The sequence below is a fragment of the Podarcis liolepis genome, assembly GCF_965112155.1.
Source record: "Podarcis liolepis genome assembly, chromosome: 14".
Taxonomy (NCBI): domain Eukaryota; kingdom Metazoa; phylum Chordata; class Lepidosauria; order Squamata; family Lacertidae; genus Podarcis; species Podarcis liolepis.
Window position 1 is genome coordinate 4,606,440 of NC_139569.1, and position 13,756 is coordinate 4,620,195.

Sequence of the window (13,756 nt, forward strand, 5' to 3'; positions counted from 1 at the left end):
TGCTTACAGCTTGCCCGATTAGCACCCTGAACAATGCAGGCTGAACATACAAGCAAATATAGCTATGCAGTCGTGATTTCGAGATGGTGTATGTATGGAGAGCACGAAGCCTTAAATTGTACCGGTGGCCTGGTATACAGTGGTGCCTCGCAAGACGAAAAGAATCCGTTCCGCGAGTCTCTTCGTCTTGCGTTTTTTTCGTCTTGCGAAGCAAGCCCATTAGCGGCTTAGCGGATTAGCGCTGTTAGTGGCTTAGCGGGCTTAGCGGATCAGCTGATAAGTGGCTTAGCGGATCAGCTGATAAGCGGCTTAGCGGATCAGCTGATAAGCGGCTTAGCAGATCAGCTGTTAAGCGGCTTAGCGGATCAGCTGATAAGCGGCTTAGCGGATCAGCTGATAAGCGGCTTAGCGGATCAGCTGTTAAGCGGCTTAGCGGCTTAGAATCAGCTGATAAGCGGCTTAGCGGCTTGGGGAAAGGGGGGGGGAGGAAAAAAACCCCGTAGGAACTCGCAAGACATTTTCGTCTTGCGAAGCAAGCCCATAGGAAATTCGTTTTGCGAAGCACCTCCAAAACGGAAAACCCTTTCGTCTAGCGGGTTTTCCGTCTTGCGAGGCATTTGTCTTGCGGGGCACCACTGTAGTGCCTAAGAGTTCTGGCTGTGTGAGTGAGAAGTCCGAAGTTTACACAAGGGGTGGGAAACCTTTTTCGGGCCAAGGGCCGCACGCTCATCTGGGCAGCCTCCCAGGGGCCACATGCCAGGGGTTGGCGTGGCCAGATGCAAAAGGGGGAGGGGCAATGAATGTTAATTGGGGTGGCATATGTCCAGAACTTCCCAGACGTAGCTGGAATACGGCTGTCAGAAACAGGGTACAGTGGTACCCCTGGTTACGTACTTAATTCGTTCCGGCGGTCTGTTCTCAACCTGAAACTGTTCTTAACCTGAAGCACCACTTTAGCTAATGGGGCATCCTGCTGCCGCTGCACAATTTCTGTTCTCATCCTGAAGCAAAGTTCTTAACCCAAGGTACTATTTCTGCAGAGTCTGTAACCTGAAGCATATGTAACCTGAAGTGTCTGTAACCTGAGGTACCACTGTTCATTGTCGGATTCCAAGGGCACATGCAGAGGCATTTGAGGAGAGTGTGAAGCAGGCATAGGCAAACTCAGCCCTCCAGATGTTTTGGGACTACAACTCCCATCATCCCTGACCACTGGTCCTGTTAGCTAGGGATGATGGGAGTTGTAGTCCCAAAACATCTGGAGGGCCGAGTTTGCCTGTTCCTGGTGTGAAGGGATGTGGCCCAGGGAAAGAGAGAGGACAGGGGAAGGGGTAAAACCTAGGAAGAATCTTAGGGGCTAGATAGAGAGCACTAGACCAATGTTCTTCACCCCCGTTATACCTTTCCTTAACTCTGCCAGCCTTCCTTTTTTACAGCATAAGGAGACTAGTGATGATCTTACAGGATTCGAATAGCTTCACTCCTTTTCACTGCTTCTGAAACTTTGCTTTGCTTGTTAGGTGTTCTGCAGAATGTTTGGGGGGGAAATATAGTAGGATCCCGGTCTGGCAGGATCCCCTTACTCCCTCTCGTGTATCATGGCTCAAATTCACTGCACAGATGCTGTTTGCCCATATACCCATCTTTTGTATCTGGGCTTGACATCGGAAGGCACATTTAGCCAGTAGCTTGCGAGTTGCTCTCCTGGTCTGCATTGCTGGATACAGGGACTTCAGAATCAGGAATAAGCCTGAGCTCTGTCTGAAAGGCAAAACATCTGCTGTGCTCCATTGACACATGGTTCCTGAAGGGAGACCTTGCATTCCAGGGATTCTTCTGCAATACGAAACAAGCTTTTAAAAAGGAGGTTGAAACTAGCAACACTCCACAGCAGAGCAAGTGTGTTCACCGTGGTGGCTCCTGAGTCACGGAAACACCTGCCTTCTCAGACGCACCAGAGTTGGGTGCTAGGTCACTTGTAAAGGCTTCTCTCCTTAGACAAGCTGCTTTCATTTTATTTAACCTTTTTATTGGCCGTTGTTGGGATTTTCTGTTTCTTGTCACCTTGTGTTGTGATTTCAGCTGCTGCATCTCGCCTTGAGAATTTCGGATTGAAAGCTAGCCCGAGTGTTAATTAATTAATTAATTAATTATACCCCGCCCATCTGGCTGGGTTTCCCCAGCCACTTATAAATGAATGATATGGATCATGGGTAGGCAAACTAAGGCCCAGGGGCCGGATCCAGCCCAATCACCTTCTAAATTCGGCCTGTGGACGGTCTGGGAATCAGTGTGTTTTTACATGCGTAGAATGTGTGCTTTTATTTAAAATGCATCTCTGGGTTATTTTTGGGGCATAGGAATTCGTTCATTCCCCCCCCCCAAAAAATATAGTCTGTCCCCCCCAAGGTCTGAGGGACAGTGGGCTGGCCCCCTGCTGAAAAAGTTTGCTGACCCTGATATGGATAAACCTGCCTCCCTAAGAGGGGCCAGGAGAGGATGAAGCGGAGAGTATTATTAGGCTGCATTAGTCCTGGTGACATAGTCAAACCAGGGCAGAGGAAAACCTCTTACCTTGGGCTAACTGAGGGTCTGGCTCTCCCACCGCCACCCCTGCCTTTCCAAGCTGCATGAAATGAAGTGCCTTCCCTTGCTTTGGGGAACTGTTTTAGGATGCTCATTCACAGCCCAGAGAGTTCAAATAGCAATGCCTTTCCTTCCCCAAGCTGTTGTCCTTAGCAGGATCCAAGAATGCCGGGACTCGCTCAGATTCTTGTCTTAGTGGGAGCAAACCAGGCAGGAAATACCGGCCTCTTGGCTGGCTTGCAGCGTAAGAGTTTTTGGCACGTGTCCAAGAAGAGCAGCCAAGCTTCTTGCTTAGGTGTGAAATTAGGGATCTCCCAAGAGTGTTGCAGGGAAGGATTTGCCGAGTCTTCCCTGCCTGCCCAGCTGCTTCGGAAAGAGCGTCCTGAAGGGTGTTCCTGGCTTCTGCTTTGGGGGCAGAGGAAGAAATCAGAAGCCTGGGCTGTTGCTCTTGCAGCGTTTTCCTCTTTTGATTCTCCTCTTTCTTCTAGACACCACAAAGCCTCCAAGTGATCTGAAGGAGCCGGAAGAGTCTCTGATGCAGACTCCCCAGGGGAACCCGCTGGTGCTTCCCCACACCCTCCCAGAGCTGTTGAGCAAGGACACGGTGCAGGTGGAGCTGATTCCTGAGAAAAAGGGTCTCTTCCTGAAGCATGTGGAATACGAAGTTTCCAGTAAGGTAATGCCACTCGCTGGTGAACCGAAGAAGAAAGGGTGGGGAATCCTTTCCCTGCAGTAGTTTCTGTGATGGGCTGTCACCTGCTTGAAAAGTCATGGGAGGTGGAACATGTCGTTCCAAAGGGTTGGGGGTGACTGCTTCCTTTGTTTTGAGATAATGCACCAGTGTAGCAGGGACCATTTTGAAAGAGGAATTCCCCCCTGTCTATAGAAGAGTTGAGGTGAGATGAAGAATATTCAGAGATATTTCATCCATGCCTTGCTTGTCAATGCCCAGAGATGTCTGGTTGGCCACAGTTTGCTGGCCTACTTGGTCCTTTGGTCTAATCCCACCTTTCTCAGCCTGTGGGTCCCCAGATGTTGTTGAACTACAACTCCCATCACCCCTAGCTAGCAAGGCCAGAGCTCAGGGATGATGGAAGTTGTAGTCCAACAACATCTGGGGACCCACAGGTTGAGAACCGCTGGTCTAATCCGTCAGGGGCTCTTGCTAAAAGGGAATTAAATGTTGGGATGTTGTATATCTTGGAGCACTAGCTGCTGGGGAGCCAACAGTAAGGAACAGCTATTTCCTTTGAGCTCTGCTTTCTTGCAGGCATCTGGCTTGACATTTCTGGAAGTAGAATGCTGGGCTAGATGAGCTTTGGCCTGGGTTCTTCTCATGAAGAAATGCAGTGAGCCTGCTGAAGCACTGAAAGGGTTTCCTCCCTCTTTTCCTCCTGTAGCGTTTCAGGTGCTCAGTGTACAGGCGGTACAATGACTTTGTGGTCTTCCATGAGATGCTTCTTCAGAAGTTCCCCTACCGCATGGTTCCTGCTCTTCCCCCCAAAAGAATGCTAGGAGGTACGTCTTGGGCTGCTGAGATGAGATGCGCTTGAGGAGGGATGGTCAGAGTAGCACAGGTTCAGAGGCTCTTCAGCAACAACATTATTCCAATTCAATTCAGACTTCACATCAAAGGGTAGTTTGTGGTAACCAAAGCCAAGAACCTACACAATGGCTTGAGTTTCCAGATGTATATCAGGCAAACCATGGTTTGGAGCTGGTTGTGGGATTTCCTTTCCCATCTGTTCAGCACTTCTCTTAATAAATCCATCCCTTCCTCCATGGCGCAAGCCAGCCTCTTCAGATTTTTTAGAAATCTGTCAGTGGTTTGTGAATTCAGACATAATAGCAAACTGAGAGGATAACTTCAGGTGGAAAGCCCAACCATGGTTTGGCATTATGTGTGAATTCAGCCATCATGTCTGGAGGGGAAGCTAAGCCAACAATAGAGACCAGCAACTGCCAAGCAAACACAACACCGTAATTTTGTCCAAGTTCAGAAGCATCTTTTGCCTCCGGGGTGACTCAGATGTTTCTGTGCCACAGATCCCATCATCTCTGATCATTAGCCATGCTGCTGGTGCTGCTGGGAGTTGTGGTATGCTAGATTTTGCTGAACCACATGTTAGCTCCCTCTGAGCTATATTCTTCAGATTGTCTAGGAAATCCTATATTGAGAGAACTCCAGTTTTAACAATCACTTATGCGGGTGAATAGCACATTCTTAAGAGTACTCAATTTGCATGATTTGTTCCGAACCCAGAGTTTGTGTTTTATGTGCATGGTTTTCTGCCCCCAGCTTCTTACTGTTTTGATAAGAATGCTGTATGCTTGAGAACATAGAAGGAGGAAGACTTCTATGAAGAGCAAGGAAGCTCTCCATGCTCCGTTTTGGAGCCTCTAACTGTGTACACACTATACCTTCGAAGCACATTCAAAGGATATTTTCTCCCTCAAAGTATTCTGGGTCCTGTAGTTTATCCCTCATAGAGTTACAGTTCCCAGCGACCTTAAGCAAATTGGTTTTATGTCTAAACAGATGTGGTAGAGGAGGTTCTTGGGGCTGGAGGTTTATTTTTTTTATCCTGCACTGTGTTCCTTCTCAAAGCTGACCGAGAATTTATTGAGACGAGGCGGCGCGCATTGAAGCGCTTCATTAACCTGGTGGCTCGGCATCCTCCGTTCTCAGAAGATGTGCTTTTGAAGCTCTTCCTCTCCTTCAGTGGGTCGGTGAGTACAATGAAGCTGAAGGGTGAAAGATTCAGGGTTAAACTATGGAACTCTGTCCTGCAGGAGGCAGGACCAGACAAATCCATGGAGGAGAGGGCTGCTGGTGGCTATTAGCCAGGATGGCTATGCTCTGCCTCTTATGGTCAGAGGCAGTGATGCTTCTAAATACCATTTGTCGAAAACCAGGTAATGGGCGACTGCTCTTGTGCTCAGTTCCCGCTTGCCGGTTTCCTAACAAGCACCTGGTTGGCCACTGTGAGAACAGGATGCTAGACTGTGTGGGCCATATTGGCCTGATCCAGCAGGCACTTCTTATGCTCTTACTCCTGAGTAGTGCATTATAGTGTATGTTGGATGCATCTGTTCTGTGTGGACCAGGAAACTCCTCTGACTAACCCTTGTCTAATTGCAAGTACCGTATTGGCCCAAATATAAGCTGCGCCTTTAAAATTCGGGGCGGGGGGGGGGGAGAGAAAAAAAGACAATACCTGAATACAAGCCGCTCCTTTAGAATTCCGCATGCACTTACACCTGTTCCGTTTGTCTGTTTCAGCAGCGATATCGTAAAAGCCCATTTTTGTAAGGTCGCGGATTTAAGCCGCACTTTTTACTTTTCACGGTCAGAATTTGGGCTGGGGGCGGGGGGAAGTGCAGCTTATATTCAGGCCAATACAGTATAATACTGCTAACCAAGGGGAATATAGAAGAATCTTCCTTATAGCAAAGGTGCTTCTGGATGTGGACCATTTATATGGTCATTCAGATCTGATTCCCCCCGGTATGTGCATTTGGCATGTTAGCTTCTACACCTTTTCGGTCAAAATGTTCATTGCTAATCTGCCGCTTGCTGTCCACACCAATGGACAGAGTTGGATGGGATATATCTGGACTGCGTGCCTCCGCCACTCGCCCGAACTACCTTTTCCATTCTGGACATGTGCACATGCATTTAAAAAACAAATTCCCAGGAAGTGTGTACAAGCAAACATTGCCAGTCTTACCTAGCCATTCATCATGTTTCACAAAGTGCAAAATGGAGGCTTGTGCTTTGGAGTGTTGTGTGTTGTGAGTTGTGGTGTACACATTCCCTAAAGGAGCTAGCCAGCGTTGTGGCAGAATTAAAATGACTTTGAAAATGCAGAAGGGATGAGTGCAGGGGACAGAGCAGTCATTGCCGGCCTGGTGCTCTCCAGACAGCGGCGTAGCGTGGGTTGTCAGCACCCGGGGCAAGGCAAGTAATTTGCGCCCCCTAACTCGGGGCAAGGCAAGTAATTTGCGCCCCCTAACCTGCTGCCGCTGCCAGCTTCTTCTTGCTGCTGCCTGGTCTGGTCTGGTGTGGTTCTCTCCCGTGCTCAGCGCTGCGCTGGGCGGCCGCTGCACTGTGCCTCCCCCAGATAGTCCCTCGCTCTCTCTCCGCACCGCACGCCTGGCACCCACCCCCTCCACAGTGGGCGGCGACCCAGCGGCTCGGATCGGATTCGCACAGCCAGCACTGCAGTGAGAGAGAGTGAGTGAGCCAGGTAGGGGCAGAGAGCTGCGAGTGTGAGCGCCCCCCAGATGTTGCGCCCGGTGTGGCCGGGCCCCCCTGCACCCCCCATGCTACGCCACTGTCTCCAGATACTTTGGACTGCGATTCACATCCGCCTTAGCCGGAGAGCACCGGGTTCCTGGAAACTAGGACAGAGGGGCCCTGAGGACTGTGATGGAATCTTGCCTATGGGTTCTATGAGGAATGCATTTTTTTATTTTTTATTCTTAATAAGGGTTCTATCCAAGACATTCCAAAGATTCCAGAACAATAGAGTGGAGATGCTGTTGCACATTTCCAGATTTCTGTTTTGGCAACCTGGAGGGCTGGAAAAATGCTTTTAAAGGGGAGCTAAGATTGTCTACAAGGTCAGCTTTGCAGCAAAATCCATGGCTTATGTGAAATAGAGGCACTTTCAATGGCGTGTCTCTTGCATTGATCACTTTGGATTGTATCCAACTAAGTCCTGCCTAGAGTAGATCCATTAAAATTACAGATCCTAAGATAACCATGACCACTAAATTCAGTGGGTTGGTACTGAATGGGACTAATACTGGATACAGCCCTTTTGAGCTTCATTAAAATACCTTTCAGTGGGTCTCATGGTTTTAAAGTTGATAGTTCTTAGTATCCTCCAATAGTTGTTTGGAGTGATTTCTAAAAACCCTTTTGTGTATCCCATTCAGTCTGCCTTAAAATGCTTGCTCCTTCTCTCTAACCCTCTAGCAATGAACAGACAACACACTGTTAAGTAACTTTAAAAGCTTTACTTACTAAATCCAAAGGTCTGATTCATGCATTGTTCTATGCAGCAATAAGAGAACACAGGTAGTTTACTCTTGGGTGCAAAATACAAAATATAGTTTCAAACATGCGGGCTGAAATTTGAGCATGTTCAGACCTGTCCATCCTGGTCAGTTACATGGCATGGAGAGAGTAAGATTAAAAGGCAGAGAAGCAGCTTCACTTCCTCCCTCAGGAAGATAAGGGGGCATGACCTAGTTGAGTCTAGGAACAGGCCTCTGATCTTTTCTTTAAAAAATAATTTTGCATTTTCTATTTTAGATAAACAAGTGAAATAAAAACATAAACATATAATCCCCTTTGACTCCCCCATCCATTGTGGATCTTAGTATAATGATTTTTTTCCTCTGCATCTCTTTCATAACTCTATTCTTATAAATCCTTTATCATTCCGTAGTCAAATTTTTGCTACAAGTTTTCTGTCAATCCTACCAATGTGTGTAATTGTTTACAATGGTTTTTCAAATAGATTATAAACTTTCCCCATTTTTTATTAAAGACCTCCTTTTCCTGGTTTCTAATTCTTCCTGTAAGTTTTGCCATATCAGCATAGTTCATCCATTTAATCTGCCACTCTCCTTTGGTCAGAGTTGTACAGTCTTTCCATTTCTTGGCTGACAGAATCTGCGTAGCCGTGGTTACGTACATGAATAGTTTCATTTGGTCCTTTGGGAACTCTGGTCCTGTAATGCCTAAAAAAGGGCTTTTGTTTTCTTAGGTTATTTTCAACACTCCCCCCCAATTCATTATATATCATTTCCCAGAAGTCTTTTATCATCTTACGTGACCACCACATGTGATCAAAAGTACCCTCTTTCTCTTTACATTTCCAGCATGTTTTAGACTTTGATTTATACATTTTAGCTAATTTACTAGGAGTGAAATACCAATGATGCGTCATTTTTGTATAATTCTCCTTCAAAGTGTAACATGAGACCTCTCTGATCTTAACCCTTTCATGCACTAACTAGCAGTTATACATAGTTATGCTTGACTGCAATGTCCCACATTAAGGCCTTTCCTGTTAGTGGATATTCAAATGTATTGTTGTGCCAGAGCATAGAAGGTTCACTCTTGAAGAAGCCAGACTGGAATTGGAGTGCTCTAAGATACAGTGCTGTGGCGTTCAGCGGGAATCTGGCGAAATAGTTGATTTGGGAAGAGGGTGTTTTGCAAGCATAGCCAGTGCCAATACTTTGCAAGGTCGGGCTGCCTGTCTCTTACGGTAGAGGAAGCAGGGAAGCGCTGCAGGTTTCCTTCCCATAACTTGGCAGCCTTGCTTTTGGTGTGTCAGCTTGCCCCCCTCCCCCACAAGAGGCAATTAATGGTTGGGACACATGTTTGCTTTGCCTAGAGAAGCAAAACACACTGGCGTGTTCAGTAAGGTTGTGCAGTCACAAGACATGGACTGAGGGTAAGTCGCCTGATAACACAAACACACGCGTTCTCTCCCTCCCTCCCTCCCTCTGAAACAAAATCTGTTTCCATTGCTTTTCCAGGATGTGCAGAACAAGCTGCGGGAGTTGGTCCAGGGTGTGGGAGACGAATTCATGACTTGCAAGCTCGCAACTCAGGCCAAGGTATTTTGTCTCACGTAGCTGGAAAGCCTCCTACCTGCTTGGAAAACAGCAGCGGTTTTGTTTGAACAGGAAGCTCCCAAAGGCTTCTTTTGTAACAGCAAAGAGAGGCGCTGGCTGCAATGACGCTCATTCAGGCTGCTTCGATCCCACTGACTTTGGCATTTCAGGAGCTCAGCCCTGTGTGGAAGGCTCAGCCCTCTGTTTGCAGCTGACTCCTGGCTCTGATTGGGTGAAAGGGGAGGAGGAAAATGGTGGTCCAACAATATTTATTAACTATGTAGCACCTACACTTACACAGTGTACAAGAATATATTAACAACAGACTCTGCTTGCAGTTTTGCAATCTTCAGCGCACTTTCTGGCAGCTAGAGATAATTAGCTGGTTGTCTTTGTAAAGGGGGGGGGGAGTGTCTGTAATGGCGCCATCTGCTGGATCAGAGCATTCACTACAAGGTGGACTACTTTTTCCAGTTAACATTTAGGGCAGGCATAGGCAAACTTGGCCCTCCAGATGTTTTTGGGACTACAATTCCCATCACCCCTGACCACCGGTCCTGTTAGCTAGGGTTGATGGGAATTGTAGTCCCAAAACATCTGGAGGGCCGAGTTTGCCTGTGCCTGATTTAGGACCAAGCTATAAATGTGGCATGTGTTTGTTTGGATCTCCTGTCTCCTTAAATGCATTTTAAAAGGAGCTGTGTTGTGGAGTGATGGGGAGCAGATTACATCAGGGCTATTGCAGCACAAGAGAGGGGGTGCTTAATCCTCATGGCTGTAGCACTTTCCCCAAGGGCAATTTTTTACTGCCCTTTTTAGTATATACCTGAGGGTAGTTTGCCCTCTTAGGGATAACATACAGGGTCACATATGTTATTGCATGTATGGACCCGTGTGTTTTCTCCACTGGGGTACCTAATAGGCTGCTAGCCACGGTGGCTGTGGTCTGCCTCCACAGTCAGAGGCAGGAATGTTTCTGAATACCAGTTGCTGGAAACCACCAGGTGTGCTGCTGTGCCCAGGTCCTGCTTTTGAGCTTCCCATAGGCACCTGGTTTGGCCCCGTGAGAACAGGATGCTGGACTAGGTGGATCACTGGCCTCATCCAGCAGCCTATTCTTAGGTTCTTACAGGAGCTAGAGGAGTCCAGTTCGCATCAGGACAATGGCAGGGGGTAGGGAGGATTAACCTTGCCCTCTTCAGTTCTGCATTCTTGATACAATTGGGTCCCCTGCTGTTCACTTTTAAGAAGAAGGGAAACCCAGTTGCAGATCTCCCACCTTGCCTTGTTTGGTTGTGTGGCTTCACAATCCCCAGCTCTATTGCAACCCTGGGAGATTTTGCAAGAAATCATCACTTGGGCAACACATCCGCCCATTTTTTTTATTCCTGCTCCACCTATTACTCCACCTTCTTGGAAAAAAGGTGGATGCTTTTCACCCTTTTGTGATCCATGTATTGGCAGAGCCCCAGCTTAACTTTCCATACCGCCCTATGTTTGCGACGCTGGTAGCTGGGTGTGTGAGCATCTGCTTGGAATTGCCTGCTTATCGGGAAAGTGGGTCGTGTGGAGTTGCAAAGAGATTCCTAATTGACATACATACTGTCTGAGCTTGTAGGCAACTTCTCTCTCGCTCTCTCTCACTCTTGCTCTCTGTGAAGCTCTTTCGTAGGACAGGTTGTGAACTAATTTGTGTTCCACTCTAGGATTTCCTGCCAGCTGACATCCAGGTCCAGTTCGCTGCCAGCAGGGAGCTGATCCGAAACATCTACAACAGCTTTTACAAACTGCGGGATCGAACGGAGAGGATAGCCTCCCGAGCTGTTGACAACGCCTCAGACCTCCTTTTGTTTGGGAAGGAACTAAGGTGAACTGGATTCAACTGAACTATCTCTTTTGCAACCTCAAACGCAGGATAAACTAGATGAGATGATGGAGATCTGTCCGGTCACTTTTTACATGATGACAAATTGCAGCTGTCGAGGGGCCCTGATCTGTTTTGGGACTGTGATGCTGTGGAATGGGAGAGTTAACTATTTCCCTTTGCACTGTTTTTCTGAAACAAATCACATCTCCCCATCACCCTCACCCAAAATCTGTTTGTCCCCTTAAGCTCTTTACACAAAGGTGTTCCCTGGGTGCATGAATGTTTCCCCAAATGGGGCAGATAGCAACTTCTTTAGAGGGCGGGACTGGAGTCATAGAAACTTGGGGAAATGCTGCAAAGAGAGAAGGTGTTGCTTTCCTTCCTCTGTGCTGCTGCCCTGATCCACATCAAGTGCCCCACTGCTTCTGTTTGCCAGCATTTGAAGAAATTCCACACCAGGTGACCTTTATCTCATCTGCTTTGATCCTTAGTGGCAGAGGTGCAATACCTTTTTGCAAGAACTGTGTGTCTGTATGAGCTCACAGTTCTGTTCCATGGGGATCTTTGGAGCTAGTCTCCACCTTTTCTGATGGAACATGAATAATCTGAAGAAAGGTGTGTTTCCTGATCATTGCATGCTCCCTAAAAAGGCTAGGACAGCTTGAGTTTAATATACACAGAGCTACCCGGGAAGACTGGAGAGTGGAATTGCAATAAGTGGCTGCCCTCTGTGTGGCCACACGGGGCACTGCCTGCACCAACTGATTTAAGTCTTTCTTTCTGCTGGCTGCTATGTGTTAGATCTATGTTAGATCTGAACAAGCCTTAATTTTGCAGATGGGTACAACCACTGGTGGAGGAAAGGGGTGTGGTGGGTGCGGCCCGCCACAGGTGTCATCCCTGATGGGCGTGTGACACTGCCGCTCTGCCCCCCTGGACCACTCGCAGCACCCCCCGGGACACTTGCCGCTCGCCGCAGGCGGCACCCCCCTGGCACACTCACCCCCTGGGATGCTTGCTGCTCGTGGCACCTCCCCCCAGGTGCACAGCATGAGCGCCACTCCAGGTGCTGGAGCAGCTAGCTCCACCTCTGGGTACAATGACCAAGTCTGTGTAAACATTGTGATTCTGTGATTAGCACTGTCCAAGCACAGGATTTGATGGTGGGTGCAGAATTTGGAATCTGCTTTCATTTTGTTTAAAGCAAGTTTCTAGCACCGGGGGGTGGGGGTGGGGGTTGCAATGATGTGCTTGGAAGTGTGTAAACAAATTACTATATACACATTTTGCTCAGTTTGCAAAATGTGTGCAAGTGGCAGGATCCTGTTTACGTTATTGCAAAATTTTGGTTTTCATTTTTGATCCATATCACAGGCAACTCTGACAATGATCACTGATCACTTTATCCTCTGTAGCTGTCAGCTGCAGACGTACAGGGTGTGCACTGGGGTTGGGGGAAGGGGCTCGAGTTGCAAAGCATAATGAGGGTCTAGTTAAAGAAGAAAACAGAGCTGTAATTTGGGACAGGGAACCCTGGGCAGCCTGTGGGCTTTGTGGAAGTCTCTTCCTAGACCCTCTTGCATGCTTCTTTTCTTCCTGTAGTGCTCTGGGCTCCGACACAACCCCACTCCCTTCCTGGGCTTCTTTGAACAATAGTGCTTGGGGAAACCTCAAACAGGCCCTGAAAGGCCTTTCTGTCGAATTTGCACTGCTGGCTGACAAAGCTGTTCAACAGGTGAGCTCCTGCTGCTTCTTCCTTGAAGAAAACTGGCTTTGTAGTTGTGCCCCTCTTTCCCCATAGCACTCCCCCACCCCCCAAAAAAACAAAATTCAGGGCCCTGCAGGATCAGACCTGCAAACAGCCATGTTCCTGGTTCATGGGGATGCTGGTTACCATCTGGAGGGCTCAGAAGCAAGTAGCACAGCCCAGGGCAGGCAGGTTCTCAAAGGCCAGTGGCCCAGAGAAAGGAAGATGAGGCACGGGAGTCCTAACCTGAGCTCCACACCCACCCAGATTTGTGTACCTGACACTTCTTCATCTCCTTGAGAAAAGGAGGAGGATCTGTGCCCTTCTGTGGCTCATACATCACTGGAAGGAACCCGGCCTAAATGCCTTGCTGGGTTTGCAGCACTGTGGTGGCTTGGTGCATGTGCATGAATAGGTTTAAGGGGGAAGATGCTGATTAATTGAAGAGTGGTCTTGGCACACATGCTCTCTCTTTCTCAATCACCCCTTCTTCTCTCTGAACTTGGGGACACTTTGCTCCTCTCTCTTTCTGCTGTGAAGAGTCTTCTGTTTGTTTTGACAGCCATCTGAAGCTCCTGTAGAGCAGCCAGCCTGGCTGTCAAATGCCTTAGAGTGGGGATTGCAGTCGGAGGGTGTGGTCATTATATAAGGCCGGGTGTGCCCCTGATGGCTCCTCAAACCATCCGATTCTGCCTGGCTGCACAACTAACTGCACAACAACTTTCAGTCATTATTGGTGTGGCGCTGCAGAGCGGCAGTGGTCTGCCAGGTCATCCTCTTTGCAGCCTTGGTGGCTTAAAGAGCAAGGCATGGAACCCTGTTTCCAGATTCCCAGTCGGAGCCTCCTGGCTCATCACTTCCCTTTCTCAGGCCCTGCTTAGATGGACAGCCTTGGCATCTAAGCCTGTTAGTCCAGG

The 13,756-nt window shown here is 48.2% G+C and overlaps 1 protein-coding gene across 3 annotated transcripts in view; it reads left to right on the forward strand.

Moving 5' to 3' along the window:
- The window catches only part of SNX8 (sorting nexin 8), a 37,509-nt gene that overhangs the window by 12,920 nt on the left and 10,833 nt on the right, over positions 1-13,756 (forward strand). For all 3 annotated transcript variants that reach the window (XR_014518984.1, XR_014518985.1, XM_083474777.1), the window contains exons 2-7: positions 3,075-3,262; positions 3,987-4,104; positions 5,195-5,316; positions 9,148-9,228; positions 10,932-11,092; positions 12,695-12,827. Coding sequence is in view for 1 of the 3 variants with exons in the window: in XM_083474777.1 (XP_083330903.1) it covers positions 3,075-3,262; positions 3,987-4,104; positions 5,195-5,316; positions 9,148-9,228; positions 10,932-11,092; positions 12,695-12,827 (803 nt within the window). In the remaining 2 variants the exon portion in view is untranslated. The remainder of the gene's footprint in view (positions 1-3,074; positions 3,263-3,986; positions 4,105-5,194; positions 5,317-9,147; positions 9,229-10,931; positions 11,093-12,694; positions 12,828-13,756) is intronic.